Source organism: Drosophila gunungcola, unplaced genomic scaffold (genome assembly GCF_025200985.1).
Source record: "Drosophila gunungcola strain Sukarami unplaced genomic scaffold, Dgunungcola_SK_2 000070F, whole genome shotgun sequence".
NCBI lineage: Eukaryota > Metazoa > Arthropoda > Insecta > Diptera > Drosophilidae > Drosophila > Drosophila gunungcola.
In genome coordinates this window covers 114910-131988 of record NW_026453233.1, presented here as the reverse complement: position 1 = coordinate 131988, position 17079 = coordinate 114910, and the positions used below count along the sequence as shown (strand labels likewise).

Genomic DNA, 17079 nt, shown 5'->3' with positions numbered 1-17079 from the left:
TAAATATAAACAATTTTTGCAATATGAGAGGTTTTAAATTGGAACATGTACTTTTAGGTATTTTCTTAGGAACAAAAATGAATTTTATAAATCATCATTAGAAACTGTAAGACCTTTAAATTTATATTATACTTTTGAGTATTTTCTTAAGGATAATTATGAATTGTATAAATCTACGATAGTATTTGCGTATTTTTTTTACAAGATATATTAATCATAATTTCCTTTTTAAATTTAATTGTGTAGAGTATTCAAATTTCTGGATCATTTTTCCCTCTTTGATAACTCATAATTTCAACAAAACAGAAAATAACATTATAATAACATATAAAATACATATGCCAGGAAGATAAATATGGAATGTTTTCATTTAAATGTCAACGAACTCCAGCTAATGGATTTTAATTATTTTCTGAATGAGCTGCAAAATGTTTTCACTTCTCGATATTTGTATCAATATAAGCAGAATTATTGTTTGAGGGTTGAACATTTAAATAGATCTTAGGATTCTTTTTTATTACTTTAAAGACAGCTAAAATTATTTTAAATTTAAACGTGAAAATTTTCCACTATCGCGTGCCAAATTTTTGGAGGCCTCAACAAAACAACATATGAGGAAGCTATTTATTCTTTTTATGTTGGGCTATAGCGCTATCCCTATGAAACTATTTTTGCGTTTGACTTTTTTTGTTGGTCAAGAAGGCATTTTAAAAAATCATATTATCATCTTTAGAATTTATTTGCACATACATTTACAAAAACACATTTTCCAGAACAAAATACTAACGAATTTTGAGCATCATAAGATATTTTTATCCTTTGATAATTATAATTAATTATAATTACAGCACACAGAATAAAATACAATAAATTTGTAAATATTATAAGGTATTTTGTTCTCTTTGATAATATAATTTAGGATATACTAACAGCACACATTTGAAAGAATAAATCACAAAAGAATTTTAAACATTATAATGTATTTTTTCAAGTACAGAAGACTTTCGCTTTCAGCATGGCGCAAACTTTAAAATCAACTTCTTAAATCATCTACAACAGGTAGTTCTGCTTCTACAATATATAATATAATAATGGTGTGGGTATTTATCTAGATATGTTGGAACCGCTGACATGCTTGGCTTCTGTTTAGATCGCAGACCAAAAAGAAACCTTGCAATTAAAAAATATTACTTTTATTTTGTTGTCTTTCCCCTACGACAGCGGCTTTTGTTTATATTATTTCAGTGGATTATTGTTATTAAAAGTCATACGGACAGTCCCCCTTTTTTTTCGCTTGAGGCGTTTTCGAAGCGTTTTTGTCAATTGCCGTTGGCTTGTGGCTTGTGGCTTGAAGCTTTAAACGTTTTTTAGTGACGCTCCAGTAAGTACGAATAACCAGAGAATATTATTGTCTTAGTGCTGGTAATTACCCAGTGACAGATAGACATACCTGATTTTTAAGGGCGGGGTCACCGCCCTGAGGGGAAAGTCACCAACAACAACTACAAGTCAAAAATAAAGTCGGCAGAAAATTATGAAAAAAAAATCAGATTTAATTGCAGAATGCGTAGAAAGTGAAAGATCTGAAGAGTCGGCTGTGGATTTAGACATTGTCACCATATCCGAAACGGAAATCTCGATCTCTTTACTCACTCTCTGACTAAATCAAGTCACTTTGCGCCATTGTCACAGTATTTGAAAGCGAAATAATAATCTAGGATTTCTAGATGAACTACAACAATATTTATATTAAATAACAAATTTTGTAGAAATTTAAATTGTCAAATTCCAAAGGAAATCAAATTTTCCTTTAGTTATTGTTGAATTGGTTTAATTTCTTTTTTTTCATTATTTTTAATTGGATAAATCAATTTCAATAAAAAATTTTATATACTTATTCAACCAAAAAAACTTCTTCTTAAAAAGTAACTCCTTTAATTAACTTTTGTGGAATGCCAAATGCAAAGCAGATTTAATTTTTATTAAATTTGAATAACATATATTTCTAAGCATTTTACACTAAATACAATTATATAGTAATTAATTCTCATTGACTTTGGTCCGTTGTGAATGTTTTTTTCCCACAAACTGATGGCAATTTTCTTTAAATTTATTGCCTTGTCAAGCCATTTCATTCCAGTCCAAACTCTGTTGGATAATGCGATGAGCCATCGGAGTTAATTCTCGTCAATGCCAGCAATTTAATGTTGGCTTTTAGAGCCTGAGTCCCTCCTCGTCCTTCTCCGAAAGCACCCGCCCCTGGACAAGTCCGACCTGTTGGCCCACCTCCGGCGCCTGATCCTCCAAAAAGGTAAAAAGCAATGTCGCCTAAGTGGGTCACCAGTGCCACAGCCCCAGCCACAGCCACAGTCATAGCCACAGCCACAGCCACAGCCACAGCCACAGCCACAGCCACAGCCACAGCCACGCCTCACACTACAAGTACAAATACCAAATACAAATGACCTGGCCGAGATTGCCACCACATGCTGGCTAATCCGATCTGCTGGGATGCGTGCCTCCACAAAGCGGAATCACTGTGGAAGCACTCAGGCTCACACAGTCGCACACTGAGAGAAAATCACAGCGCTTTTCTTTAATATGTCAACGAAAAACTGTAAAATACCCTTTAGTCGTACAATGATATTGGTAAAAATTATCTGTTGCTTTAAATAAATATATAAATATTTGATAATAATATTATTACTTTAATTTTATTTATATATTTATATTAATTATTGCTACTTGGACTATGTTCGATATATGTGTGTATAACAAAACATTATTATTATTAAATTAGTTTTATTTTTAAGCAAACATTAAGAGAAAAGCACAGCTATATCGGTTTTGCTGTTCTTTCCCTAAATATGTCAACAGGAATGAATACACTTTAAGCATGGCTTGAAATATATTATGTATTATACAACATCATTATTTTATATTTAATATATATAACACATTTTTGTAATACAGAAGCTGTATTAAAATAATGAATATTTTTTTTAATATTTGACTTATAAGTACTATATGATAGTTTATAAAAGAAACAAGTTTTTCTTGATATGAAGTTAAAATAATTACATGTGTATATCAAAAATCATTTTTTAAACTACTAGTTGAATTTGTCATAATCTTATTTTCAGTGTACTATTTTAAACAAGGAGCATTAAACATATGGCAATAAGATAAAATAAATAAATATTTGTTTGTTTGTGTATTAACGTGAAGCTAATAATAAACACTAAACGGGGCAAATATAAGAATCCGCCCTTAAATGTTTTATTTTACTATAGGGTTTTTTTCTGGGTGTAGGTATAATACTTTAAAATATTTTTAGAAAAGAGTGATAAGCTCATATAAGATCAAGACCAAGAATCTCCCATAGAGCTATCCATATTTTCTATAGATTTTCCTTTTGATACTCCCGACTTCGTAATAATTTTTTCAGCTCTTAACCATTAACCCACAACCCAGCATCGGCATAGGTGATTAGATCGCCAATTTGGCATGGCTCGATAACTGTCGCAAGGCCAGTTGAAGAGTACTATAAGTTGGTGGTTGGAAGTTACTAGCGATCGGCGGCCAGAAGTTAGTGGCTCAAAAAGGCCCGGCTTTAATGTTCCGAAGGGGGAGGAGCAGGCGGCAGCGTTACGGGCCAAAAGCCATGTGGCCAAAACTGTGATGGCGAAGCGGGGGTCTGTCTGTGCGACGGGGCTTTCTCCGTCACCGACCTGAGTTGGCTGCGTTGGCTGCGTTTTGCTGGCGACTTGGGGCTCGTTTCATTTGCCAACCAGCCGCGCAGCCAAACAGTCATCACCGCATCATAGTCGTCGAACCAAAGTCGTCGCGGAGTAGTGGCGTGAGAATAAGACATGGGAAGTGAGCTGCCCGTTTTGCTCTTGATCGTGATCGATGTCCTGGTCTTGGTCGCGGCCATTGACTTTGGCTATCATCCGAGTGCCGAGGAGTTCGACAGCCTGTTGCGCACCCAGAACTGGGGTCGCCATCTCCTGCAGCGTCGCGTCCAGGAGCGTCGATTTGTGCCGCGCTACCAGCACCAGACCTCCATACGCTTCGAACCGCCCGACTTGGACTTCCAGCTGTTCGATGGGGAGCATCAGGATCGGCCAGGATCGCAGCCATATGTCTTTGAGTCCGTGGAGGATAATCAGCCGTCGGCGGACCAGTTTCATGTGCAAAGTGAACTGCTGGAGATCAAGGAGCCGCAGCCGAAGCCCAATGCCACCACCACCACATTTCCCATTTACTTCACGCACCCAACCACCGGCATTGTCTACGCCATAAGTCAGGTGGGCGGGGGTCAAAGTTCAGGTCCCATAGCAACCACCCAAAGTCGAAACGATAGCAATGGCATAGCCATTTATGTGACCAAGGCGCAATACGATGAGGATTTGGAGAGTTTGCGAAGGCAATATGAGAAGTACTGCCAATCCGGAACGGTTATATCCACCTGAATGTAAGTCCGGGAAACCAGGAAGGCGGAACCACCGCCAGACCTCAGATCATACGTTTGAAGAAGCCCAAAGATCCACTCAGTATCCACCAAGCCAGCAACAAGTTGCCCAAGCCAAGTCATCGGCCACCGCCTGTGATGGTCACCAGTGGACCCGTCGATCATGTAAGCGATCAGCTGCTCAAGCTGACCACCAAACCCACCAAAACCACCAGCACGCCAAGGCCAAATACGAGAAGAAAGAAGCGCAAGAAGAGACCAAAGAACAAGAATAGAGTGATTAAAAAGAGACCGGGTTATGGGGCGAACCACACTAGAGATCAGCCGGGACCTTTGCCCATTTATTTGGGTAAGAGACCCAGTGGCAGTAGCTCTAGCCCCACCAGCACCACTCGACCACCGCCGGCTTATACCCAATTGGAGAAACCACATATGCCACACGCCACTTTGCCCACCACCAATGTTTTCAGCCAGCATCTACTGCGAAATGGTGAAGAGCCAACGGAAGAAAGTGAAGAAACACTGAAAGAACAGGACGGCCATGAGACAGTTGAGCCACTCAATCTCAGAAGACGCCGTTCGCTGGAAGATTTGGCAGGAGAACTAATGGAACCACTTTATCCAAAAAGACGTTCTTCTTTAAAGACACTTACAAAAACGAGAATATTTAGAAGTGTTGTTAATAAGGCAAGAAAAGAGTCTGAAAGTGTAGTCAAAAAAGGAGAATTTATTGGAGAACGACAACGTTCTTTGAAGAATTCCAGAAATGTGAAGAAAGAAAGTGATGCCTCTAAAACATTGCACAGTAGAAATCGTAGGTCCTTGGAGACCCCCCAAAAGTTGGGAGCACAAAAATATGTAATACAAAAATCTACTGAGAAAGTTATTGCAAATGAACCAGAAGAATTGCAAAAAGGAGTTACCAAAGAGCCGCAAAAAGGGGTCACCAAAGAGCCGCTAAAAGGGACTAAAAAAGAATCACCAAAAGCTGTGTTAAAGGTGTCGCAAAATATATTATCGAAGGGATCCCAAAATGTGGTAGCCGCTCGACGGGTGAGCACGCCCAGAAGACGCTCCCCGAAGGGAAGTTCCAGAAAGCGAAAGACCAAACAAAAACCACCAGAAACCACTCAGAAGAAAGATAAGAATTCAGGCGGAGTGGCCCATATACCCATTGCCGTTCATCTGCTCCACCGAAATCATAGCCAAGATGAAATAAAAGTACCAGCCAAAGCCAATCAGAAAAAAAGAAAATTATGAGTAAGGAACGCAAACGTGGACGACCAGAGTTGCCAAGTTTTGATGTATTCGAACTGCTGTCTGATGGGGATTACGAGGATGAAGAGGAGGACAACGATGATGATGACTACTATTTTGATGGAGGTGAAAAGGAAAAGGATAAGGATAAGGAAAAGGATGATCTAGAGGAACCCACTCAAAGTGGCAGCACAGAGGCCCAGAGCTCGGATCTCAAAGAGGATAGCAGTTCCGCCGAGGAGGGCGCTGATTTTGGGGCCATGGTTGAGGAGGAAACCACGACGATATCCACCATGTCCAGCAGTGAGGAGGAGGACACCAAGAATTCAGTGGCCAACAAGAAGAAGATACGCATCAAAAGGCGGCCGGAGAATTCCGATGAGGATTACGACGATGATGAGGATTCCGGCATAGGTGGCTTCTTTCGCATGATCTTCTATCCCGTCCAAGTGGCCATGTCGCGACTGATGGACGGATTCGGTAATGCCGATGAGGAGGAGGAAGACAAGGAGCCGGCCAGTCCGCCCGTGTCCAAGTACCCCAGTTACACCCTCTATCACAGTGCCCACAGCAATGAGGCCTATGCCGAGGATGAGGACGGGGATGGGGATGGGGATGAGGATTCAACTGATGACTCCTCCTCGCTGGGCAGCTGGTTTAGCTCCTGGTTTGGCCTGCAGCGACGCACCAAGAAGATCGGCAGCACCACCACCACCACCACCACGGTGCCGGTGGCACCAGTACCACCACCCACCAAGGAGCCACCCGGCTGGCTGGAGTCCTGGTTTGGATTCGGCAAGACCACCACGGAGGCGGACGGCGAGGATGACTACGACAGTGAGTACCACAAAATGGGGAAGAACCAACTTCAGGGGGACACCATTGAAAACTTTATCTTTTTGCACTGGTAATAAATCGTAGTAAATCCAGGTATTTCATACTTAGTTCCAACACTTTTCGTAGAATGCGCTTTTCAGTTAGTAAGTTTGAAAATTTAAATTTTTTAAAATATTGTTGTAATCGATAAACAATTGGAAAAATAGGTCCCATTTAATGTATGTTATATTCCACATTAATTTATTATTATTATTATGAGTATTGTTTTTTTATATTTAGAACATCATTCATTTTGTTTGCTGTAACATCTAATTACTATGCAATTAAAAGATAACTTTTTAAAATTCTTTTTATTTGGCTATTATTTAAATTGTAAAAGTTTACTTGCAGTGATTTTACTAAATATTTTCTATACACAACATTATTCAAATATGAATTTATGGACTTACAAATTTTGTTTTTTGTTTTTAAGAAATCATGCTTGATTAGTTTCGAAATCAAGAAATGACTTAAATTTAAAATTTCATTCATATTTGCTACCATATCTTTTCTATAATTACTATGCAATTAAAAGAGAACTTTGGAACTATCTTCTTATTTGAGTGGTTCAGTTAATGGGGAGATTGGCTGAATGAGCGGGAAGATAAAAGGGAAAAGACAGAAGAACGCGAACCCCATTGAATTAGCTAACGGTGTGGGTTCTCGTTTTCCTTCACGCTTTCTGCATCGCAACGAAAAAAACAAACACAAATCAGACCCAAAGACCCAAAGCCAATATGTGTGACTTTTCTCCGCAGAATGGTTTTCCAGCTGGTTCGATTCGAGGCCAAAACGGAAGGTTAGACGTCGCTCCACCACCTCCACGTCGACCACCACGACCACGACCCACACGCCATCGGCGGCCCAAGTGCCCATCTTGACCATTGTGGATCCACTGCGGAATCCGCAAAATTGGATTGGCATACTGGCCCATCACATTGTCAATTCCACGGGCAATGCCATGGCCTCCACAACCACCAGTAATCCGCTGCTTCAGGCTTTAGCCACTCGGATGACCACCAGGGGCACCACCACTAGCACCACCACCTCCAGGCCGGAGATTCCCCGCCGGATTAGCTACGATAAGTACCAGATCTGGCGTCTAAAGCCGCAGGATGAGGAGCAGGTTCGCGCCCTGGAGGAGTTCAAAAAGGGCGACGATGGGGTTAAGATGCACTGGCTCAAGGGACCCAGTCTCAGGTGGGTCTTATTTCCTTTCAAATTGAAGCTCCTTACAATTTTCACTTAACTTCTAAATTTTTTTGCTTTCATCCATTGCGGTTTTTAGCTTTTTTAAATATTACTTTTTTTTTTAAATTTGTGTTGCCTATTTTTGAAATTTATTTAAAAGTCTGAAAATTTAATTTAAATTTAAACTACTTTTAACTTAAATAAATTGCATTTAATTCGAAGGGAAACTATTTTATATTTAATATTTGGCACATGCAATTCCATATATTATTTAACTTAAATATTAAATATAAAACTTTGAATTCAATAGTATATTTATTTTTACTTTTCCATTTTTTTAGTAGTGTCAAGAGCAATTAGCGAAAAAAAAAACAAAAATCTTAATTAGTTAAATTATTTCATAGAACTTAATTTATTAAAGCATGTTAACTGAATTTTGTTGGCTGAGGTTACTAACGTTTTTTTGCACATACGACAATTGTGTCTTTTTATTTACCCCAAACTTATTTTCCTCTGTTTTGCAGAGGTCTCACCGATGTTCTGGTGCCCCCCAAAATGCTGGTGGACTTCCAGGGCACCCTGAACTACGAGGGCATTGCGCATGAAGTGCTCATCTTTGATGTGGGCAAGGCCATTGCCTACGAGCTGACCAAAGAGGATTACCTGCACACAACTCGACCCTCGAAGCCGCGACCCACTGTTCCGCCACCCATGACCTGGAATCGCTACCACAATCACGATGAGATCGTCAAGTATCTGGAGACGGTGCGCATGCGCCATCCACAGCTGGTCGAGCTCATCCACATTGGCCGCTCCTACGAGGGTCGTCCCCTGATTGTGGTGAAGATCGAGTCGAAGCAATCAGCGGCGATGGCGAACAGCGATGGTCTGCAGACGGTTAAGCGACCGAAACGGAAACGGAAGTCGGGCCAGGCCAATGCCGTGTTTGTCGAGGCCGGAGCCCAGGGATTGGCCTGGATCGGGCCCGCCACGGCCACCTGGATGATAGCTGAGCTGCTGCGACTGATGAAGACAAACAGTGAGTGTTCTTTAATCCTTTGATTAACAAAGATTTCTTAGATTTAAAATCGATGGTGTAAATATCAGGAATTTTATTTAAAGAAATTGTATTCTACTATTTTTTCTAATCTTAACTCTTAAGGAAAGCCCATTCAGCCTTGAACATTTTGAATAGTTTATTGAACCTGAAATTTAAAGCCTTAGATCATAGATCTTTCCACAGCCAGTCTCCCAAGTCAGTTGAATTCGTAGCCTTCTTTTGGCGCCCAACGTGGGGCATATTTGAATCATCGGTAGTTATCGGTGGTTATTGCATCATGCGGGCCAGCACGTCGCGCAGCCAAAGGACAATGGTGGGCGGCTGTTTCATCTCCGTGGGAATGGCGTATCGTCTAGCGTTTAGGAAAATGGCCCTACCCTCGCAGTCGGTGTAGCGTTGTTTTCGATGCGAGTGCAACTCCAGTTTGGCTCCGCACATTCGCCGACAGCCACCGCCATCGTTCGTACCCTTCTTGCTTTTGGTTTTGCTCTGAGGACTGCTCTTCGGCTTGTTGAAAAAGCTCCTGGGCTTACTCTTGGCCGTCGACTTGGTGGATCTATAGAAGGGGCATCCACCCTTGGCTCTGTAACGCCCTCGATCTCGGCCATGGCAGCCGAATCCAGTGCGGTTGGTCACCTGCGAAATGGCAAATGCCAGGAACAGCAAGCCAAAAACAATCGCCACCGCCACCTGAACGTTGCGCTCGGCGTTCTTCAGGTCCACGAGCAGTTGGACAACATGGTAGCCCAGAGTTATCCAAAATGTTATTGTGCAAATGGCAAAAAAACTGGGGAAAGAGGGGATTTGTAGGGGTTATTCATACTCAATACTTATTCTACTATTCATACTTCATACTTAATTTGTTCTCAGCCATTGCATTTTTTTTTTAATTTTAAATATGAAAATATTATTTTTTTTTAATATTCCATATTACTATTTTCGGGTTATTAAAATCTATCTAAACAATTTAATTGAAATTAGGTTTAAATTCAAAAGAAGTTGCAATACTGCTGCACCGTTTATAACCAGTTACTGAGCTAAGGAAATATTCATTTCTGTAAAAGATACTCACACTAGCACGCCGAGTACCTCTAGTAGGAAGGTAACGAAGAAGTTCAGCTGATCGCTGCCAAAATTGACGCCAAAGGAACCGCGCTGTCCCGAGAAACCAGTTGGAGGTGGTGGACCCACTGGTCCGCGTAGGGCAGTGTTAAAGGGGCCATTAGCACGTCCCGATCCCGGTCTCGAGCCCCCCGGCACCAGCGGCACCATGAAGCTTCCCGGCGGAATGCCGTGGACCTCACTGCAACCGGCATCGCAGCCGGTGCCGTAGCCACAGTCGTCGTCGCAGGAAATGCCCGGAGCGCAGCGATTGTGGCTCATGGTGGCGGTGCCCAGGTGGATGGCAAAGCCCAGGGTGTCCCTTCCCACATGTCCTGCCGTCGGCTGATTTTGCAGCTGCGCCCAGGCGGAGTAACAGGCTCCGGTATTCTGCTGACTTTCCAGCCGATTTCGGTCCTCATCATCGTCCTCGTCCTCGCCCTCGTCGTCATAGACATAGCTGTTCTTGTCGTAATACGAATTGGCACCGAAATTGATGCCTCCTGCGGCGCTGCTGCTCCTTCCCTCTGGTCCAAAGCGCAAATTGCCCACCGTGGAGGTGGTCCGCGACGAGGTGCTGAACACCTCCGGCACCTCCACCGATATCCGTGGACTGTCCGACTCCCGGGGACCGGCGAATGCCATCAGATGTCCGTGCACTGCCGATCCCCGGGGACTGGCTGCCATGGAGTTAACCACTATTCCCGGCGACACTTCCGAATCCTCCGACTGACCGGAATCTCTTTCATCTTGGGGCTGTACACCGTCTAGACCCTCGCCATCTGGATTTTCGGTCACCCGCAGAATTTGTGGAGCTTTTGTGAGGCGGGCAACTCTGTTCAAACGTCCACCCAAAAGTGAGGTAATGATGGGTGACACTCCATTTGGCTGAACCGCTTCGCGATTAACCGACGATGATGATGCAGTGCGGCCTCCTCCGTTCGAGGCCTTCGACTTGGGACGCAAGGAGTGACGCGATGACTTGCGCGGCCTTCGCCTCTCCATCGTCAAAAAGTTCTTATTTCTGGGGCTACGAATCTGTTGACTGACGACCGACGACCTGACTAAGGGTTGACTAATATGATCTGAATTGAGGTGGTCAGGTTACGTGGATCAGCTCGAAAATTGACATTCTGCCCTTAAAATGTTCATCATTTTCCAGAGCCGGTTGATTTTTGTCTGGTTTTGTTTTGGAACACGAGCTTATTGGATAGACATATTTCTCACCATTTTCCACATACAGTATGTAAGGGTTTCATTTATATCAAAAATAAAGTTTTTATTATATTTAACAGTATAACATGTATAAGGGGATCTGTTTAAAAACTCACATTCATGCCAATGCAAAACATATTTTCTTACCATTTACTTAAGGTATTTTATAAAGTGCAAGAGATACATCTTACCCCCTTGAGTTATTATTTTTATAACAAATCTTTAAACATAATTACCAAAATACTTTGTAAACCCAACAGAGAGCAACGAAGATGTGGAGTTCATTAGGAACACCACGTGGTATATAATGCCAGTTCTAAATCCGGATGGATATGCCTACAGCCACGAGTACGATCGGTTCTGGAAGAAGTCGCGATCGCAGCACCAGGCTCCGCCACCGAGTGGCCTCCTCGACTCGGCGATTTCGTGGCTCCAGCAGAAACGAGGTCCGGACAAGGTCTGCCACGGCGTGGATCTGGACAGGAACTGGCTCTACCACTGGGGCAAGCGGGGCAGCTCCAAGTCGCCCTGCAACGAGTTCTACGCAGGTCCAGCACCGTTTTCCGAACCGGAAACCAAGGCCGTATCCGAATTTCTGATGGACTACAGAACGCAGATCAAAGTATGTCTAGAAATACATACTCAAACATATATTTATATATACTATTTATATATAAATCTAGACTAACCAATTAAATTCAACACCAAAAATTTAAGGTTTTTTAGGGACATTTTATTTTTTGCACAACTTTTTTTCTTGTTGGTCTTTTTTTTTTAAATTTTTCTGATTGATTAATGTATGTTATATATGTAAAAAAAATACATGTTTATGAAACATATCATATTAATCACTCTTTCAGCTATATATATCGCTGCAGGCCTACGGTCAGGTTATTTCCTATCCGGTAAAGGCCAATTCCACTTTTAACTCCGAAAGGTTGGACGATTTTCTGGACGTGGCAATGGTGGGCACCGATGGATTGCGAAAGAAGGGCAGTAAATCTCGATATAAGGTCGATGCATCCAACGATCTGATTGAGCAGCGTTCGGGTGCGTATTATGTTTTAACTGTTATTAATATTTATACAAACTTTCCTTATAAAAACATAAAATTGTCAATCGAATGGCGTTCACAGGAATAAACTCGTAACGTAAAATATTTTAATTCTCATTCTTATGGCTTATGGTTTTTGTATCAAAACAAAATTAGTTTTTCTAAACCGATTGAGGATGGGTATTGTAGGTTGCCAGCTGTTCAAAACAGTCATTCTTATGGCTAAAAATCACAGTTAAAAAATTGTTCATCTTTCAAATTAAAAAAAAAAATAATAATGTACCCCCTTATCAAAAATGCGAAAATTGGCCATAATTGAATTTTTCAAAAATTCGATTTTTAAAAATCGGTTTTTGTATCAAAACAAAATAAGTTCTTCTAAACCGATTGAGGATGGGTAGTGTAGGTTGCCAGCTGTGCAAAACAGTCATTCTTATGGCAATACGACTAATTTTGGCCAAGTTACAACAAAAAGACTTTTTGGGATTTTGTTTTTTTGACAAGTCTCCAAATAGCCAAAAAAAAACACCTTTAAAATCGGTTTTTGTATCAAAACCCTGGGAAGTAATAGTCAAAGGATATGATGTCATGTACCAGTGAATTCGTCACTAAATTTCCAATCAAATGGCATTCACAGTTAAAAAATTTTTCATCTTTCAAATTTTTGAAAAAAATGATGATGTACCCCCTTATCAAAAATGCGAAAATTGGCCATAAAATGAATTTTTCAAAATTCGATTTTTAAAAATCGGTTTTTGTATCAAAACAAAATTAGTTTTTCTAAACCGATTGAGGGTGGGTAGTGTAGGTTGCCAGCTGTGCAAAACAGTCATTCTTATGGCAATACGACTAATTTTGGCCAAGTTACAACAAAAAGACTTTTTGGGATTTTGTTTCTTTGACAAGTCTCCAAATAGCCAAAAAAAAACACCTTTAAAATCGGTTTTTGTATCAAAACCCTGGGAAGTAATAGTCAAAGGATATGATGTCATGTACCAGTGAATTCGTCACTAAATTTCCAATCAAATGGCATTCACAGTTAAAAAATTGTTCATCTTTCAAATTTTTGAAAAAAATGATGATGTACCCCCTTATCAAAAATGCGAAAATTGGCCATAAAATGAATTTTTCAAAAATTCGATTTTTAAAATCGGTTTTTGTATCAAAACAAAATAAGTTCTTCTAAACCGATTGAGGATGGGTAGTGTAGGTTGCCAGCTATACAAAACAGTCATTCTTATGGCTATACGTCTAATTTTGGCCAAGTTACAACAAAAAGACTTTTGGGATTTTGTTTTTTTGACAAGTCTCCAAATAGCCAAAAAAAAAAACACCTTTAAAATCGGTTTTTGTATCAAAATCCTGGGAAGTAATAGTCAAAGGATGGAATGTCATGTACCAGTGAATTCGTCACTAAATTTCCAATCAAATGGCATTCACAGTTAAAAATTTTTCATCTTTCAATTTTTTGAAAAAAATGATGATGTACCCCCTTATCAAAAATGCGAAAATTGGCCATAAAACGAATTTTTCAAAAATTCGATTTTTAAAAATCTGTTTTTGTATCAAAACAAAATTAGTTCTTCTAAACCGATTGAGGATAGGTAGTGTTGGTTGCCAGTCATTCTTATGGCTATACGTCTAATTTTGGCCAAGTTACATCAAAAGACTTTTTGGGATTTTGTTTTTTGACAAGTCACCAAATAGCCAAAAAAAAAAACACCTTTAAAATCGGTTTTTGTATCAAAACCCTGGGAAGTAATAGTCAAAGGATATGATGTCATGTACCAGTGAATTCGTCACTAAATTTCCAATCAAATGGCATTCACAGTTAAAAAATTTTTCATCTTTCAAATTTTTGAAAAAAATGATGATGTACCCCTTATCAAAAATGCGAAAATTGGCCATAAAATGAATTTTTCAAAAATTCGATTTTTAAAAATCGGTTTTTGTATCAAAACAAAATTAGTTTTTCTAAACCGATTGAGGGTGGGTAGTGTAGGTTGCCAGCTGTGCAAAACAGTCATTCTTATGGCAATACGACTAATTTTGGCCAAGTTACAACAAAAAGACTTTTTGGGATTTTGTTTTTTGACAAGTCACCAAATAGCCAAAAAAAAACACCTTTAAAATCGGTTTTTGTATCAAAACCCTGGGAAGTAATAGTCAAAGGATATGATGTCATGTACCAGTGAATTCGTCACTAAATTTCCAATCAAATGGCATTCACAGTTAAAAAATTTTTCATCTTTCAAATTTTTGAAAAAAATGATGATGTACCCCTTATCAAAAATGCGAAAATTGGCCATAAAATGAATTTTTCAAAAATTCGATTTTTAAAAATCGGTTTTTGTATCAAAACAAAATTAGTTTTTCTAAACCGATTGAGGGTGGGTAGTGTAGGTTGCCAGCTGTGCAAAACAGTCATTCTTATGGCAATACGACTAATTTTGGCCAAGTTACAACAAAAAGACTTTTTGGGATTTTGTTTCTTTGACAAGTCTCCAAATAGCCAAAAAAAAACACCTTTAAAATCGGTTTTTGTATCAAAACCCTGGGAAGTAATAGTCAAAGGATATGATGTCATGTACCAGTGAATTCGTCACTAAATTTCCAATCAAATGGCATTCACAGTTAAAAAATTTTTCATCTTTCAATTTTTTGAAAAAAATGATGATGTACCCCCTTATCAAAAATGCGAAAATTGGCCATAAAACGAATTTTTCAAAAATTCGATTTTTAAAAATCTGTTTTTGTATCAAAACAACATTAGTTCTTCTAAACCGATTGAGGATGGGTAGTGTTGGTTGCCAGTCATTCTTATGGCTATACGTCTAATTTTGGCCAAGTTACATCAAAAAGACTTTTTGGGATTTTGTTTTTTGACAAGTCACCAAATAGCCAAAAAAAACACCTTTAAAATCGGTTTTGTATCAAAACCCTGGGAAGTAATAGTCAAAGGATATGATGTCATGTACCAGTGAATTCGTCACTAAATTTCCAATCAAATGGCATTCACAGTTAAAAAATTTTTTTATCTTTCAAATTTTTGAAAAAAATGATGATGTACCCCCTTATCAAAAATGCGAAAATTGGCCATAAAATGAATTTTTCAAAAATTCGATTTTTAAAAATCGGTTTTTGTATCAAAACAAAATTAGTTTTTCTAAACCGATTGAGGATGGGTAGTGTAGGTTGCCAGCTGTGCAAAACAGTCATTCTTATGGCAATACGACTAATTTTGGCCAAGTTACAACAAAAAGACTTTTTGGGATTTTGTTTTTTTTGACAAGTCTCCAAATAGCCAAAAAAAAAACACCTTTAAAATCGGTTTTTGTATCAAAACCCTGGGAAGTAATAGTCAAAGGATATGATGTCATGTACCAGTGAATTCGTCACTAAATTTCCAATCAAATGGCATTCACAGTTAAAAAATTTTTTTATCTTTCAAATTTTTGAAAAAAATGATGATGTACCCCCTTATCAAAAATGCGAAAATTGGCCATAAAATGAATTTTTCAAAAATTCGATTTTTAAAAATCGGTTTTTGTATCAAAACAAAATTAGTTTTTCTAAACCGATTGAGGGTGGGTAGTGTAGGTTGCCAGCTGTGCAAAACAGTCATTCTTATGGCAATACGACTAATTTTGGCCAAGTTACAACAAAAAGACTTTTTGGGATTTTGTTTTTTTGACAAGTCTCCAAATAGCCAAAAAAAAACACCTTTAAAATCGGTTTTTGTATCAAAACCCTGGGAAGTAATAGTCAAAGGATATGATGTCATGTACCAGTGAATTCGTCACTAAATTTCCAATCAAATGGCATTCACAGTTAAAAAAATTTTCATCTTTCAAATTTTTGAAAAAAATGATGATGTACCCCCTTATCAAAAATGCGAAAATTGGCCATAATTGAATTTTTCAAAAATTCGATTTTTAAAAATCGGTTTTTGTATCAAAACAAAATTAGTTTTTCTAAACCGATTGAGGGTGGGTAGTGTAGGTTGCCAGCTGTACAAAACAGTCATTCTTATGGCTATACGTCTAATTTTGGCCAAGTTGCAACAAAAGGATTTTAAGACAGCTAAAATAAAAAAAAAAAAACGTTGTGCTTTTACTTATTCCTTGTCTTCCTTAATTTTTGTAGGCTGTGCGGATGCCTTTGCCGCTTATGAAATCGGAATACCCTTCAGCTACACACTCCAGCTGGCGGACAATGGAGTGCATGGCTACCTGCTGCCCAGCAGCGCCATCGAGCCAACGGCTCGCGATGCCTTCGAGATCATCAGTGGCATGCTGGACTACATTTAAAGCTCCGCCTTGGGATAACCAATAAAAATCGGGAGCGGCAGGGATTCTGGGGGATGGGCTACATGTGAAAGAGTTCTAGTTCCTTTTATCGCGCTTTGGCGGCTTGCGTTCCGGAGATCACTTGCCACTTTTCCGGAATACATTCTCCAATTATATTAGCTTATTCACATCTGCATTTTATGTATTCCAAAATTTTTTTTTATTACAGAAAATTACTATAATTGAGATTTTAATTTATTATTGTTAGATTTATGTGTATTATAACTAAATATTATCTCCTTTTTTTTGGTAGTTGTAATCCTGCTTAAAATAAATAGTGTATTTAAAACAAAGTCTTATATTTGATCGAGCATTCGATTCCTTTGTTTTCGTTTATCATTTTGCATGGATGCCATGTAGTGGAATATTTTGAACGGTTAGTATGTCTTAGGTTTAGTCGATAGATTCGCACGATCGTAGTATTATATTAGCATATAATGTAGAGTACATTTTGATCTCATTACTGTTCTATCTGGTCATGTAGCAAATTATAGTTTGTTTA

General features: G+C 39.1%; 2 protein-coding genes across 2 annotated transcripts; one reads left to right on the top strand and one right to left on the bottom strand.

Moving 5' to 3' along the window:
* The first annotated feature begins 3802 nt into the window (after window positions 1-3802).
* LOC128264411 (uncharacterized) lies at window positions 3803-16879 on the top strand. The gene is given in 8 exon segments (XM_052999857.1): window positions 3803-4475; window positions 4478-5728; window positions 5731-6568; window positions 7366-7807; window positions 8323-8837; window positions 11435-11796; window positions 12035-12224; window positions 16375-16879. Coding segments are annotated over 8 exon segments (4365 nt in total). The 5' UTR covers window positions 3803-3872; the 3' UTR covers window positions 16539-16879.
* On the bottom strand, window positions 8977-11093 carry LOC128264412 (uncharacterized). Its single transcript, XM_052999858.1, has 2 exons — window positions 9931-11093; window positions 8977-9645 (listed from the first exon to the last, which is right to left on the bottom strand). Exons 1-2 carry the CDS (start codon window positions 10962-10964, stop codon window positions 9126-9128), a joined length of 1554 nt encoding a protein of 517 aa, XP_052855818.1. The 5' UTR covers window positions 10965-11093; the 3' UTR covers window positions 8977-9125.
* Window positions 16880-17079: the final 200 nt, after the last annotated feature.

Excerpts from the sequence above, each read along its gene's own strand:
- LOC128264412 (XM_052999858.1), bottom strand. The coding sequence starts at position 10,964 with ATGGAGAGGCGAAGGCCGCGCAAGTCATCGCGTCACTCCTTGCGTCCC. Across the intron at positions 9,646-9,930 it reads GAGGTACTCGGCGTGCTAGT|TTTTTTTGCCATTTGCACAA; the intron begins GTGAGTATCTTT and ends CTCTTTCCCCAG.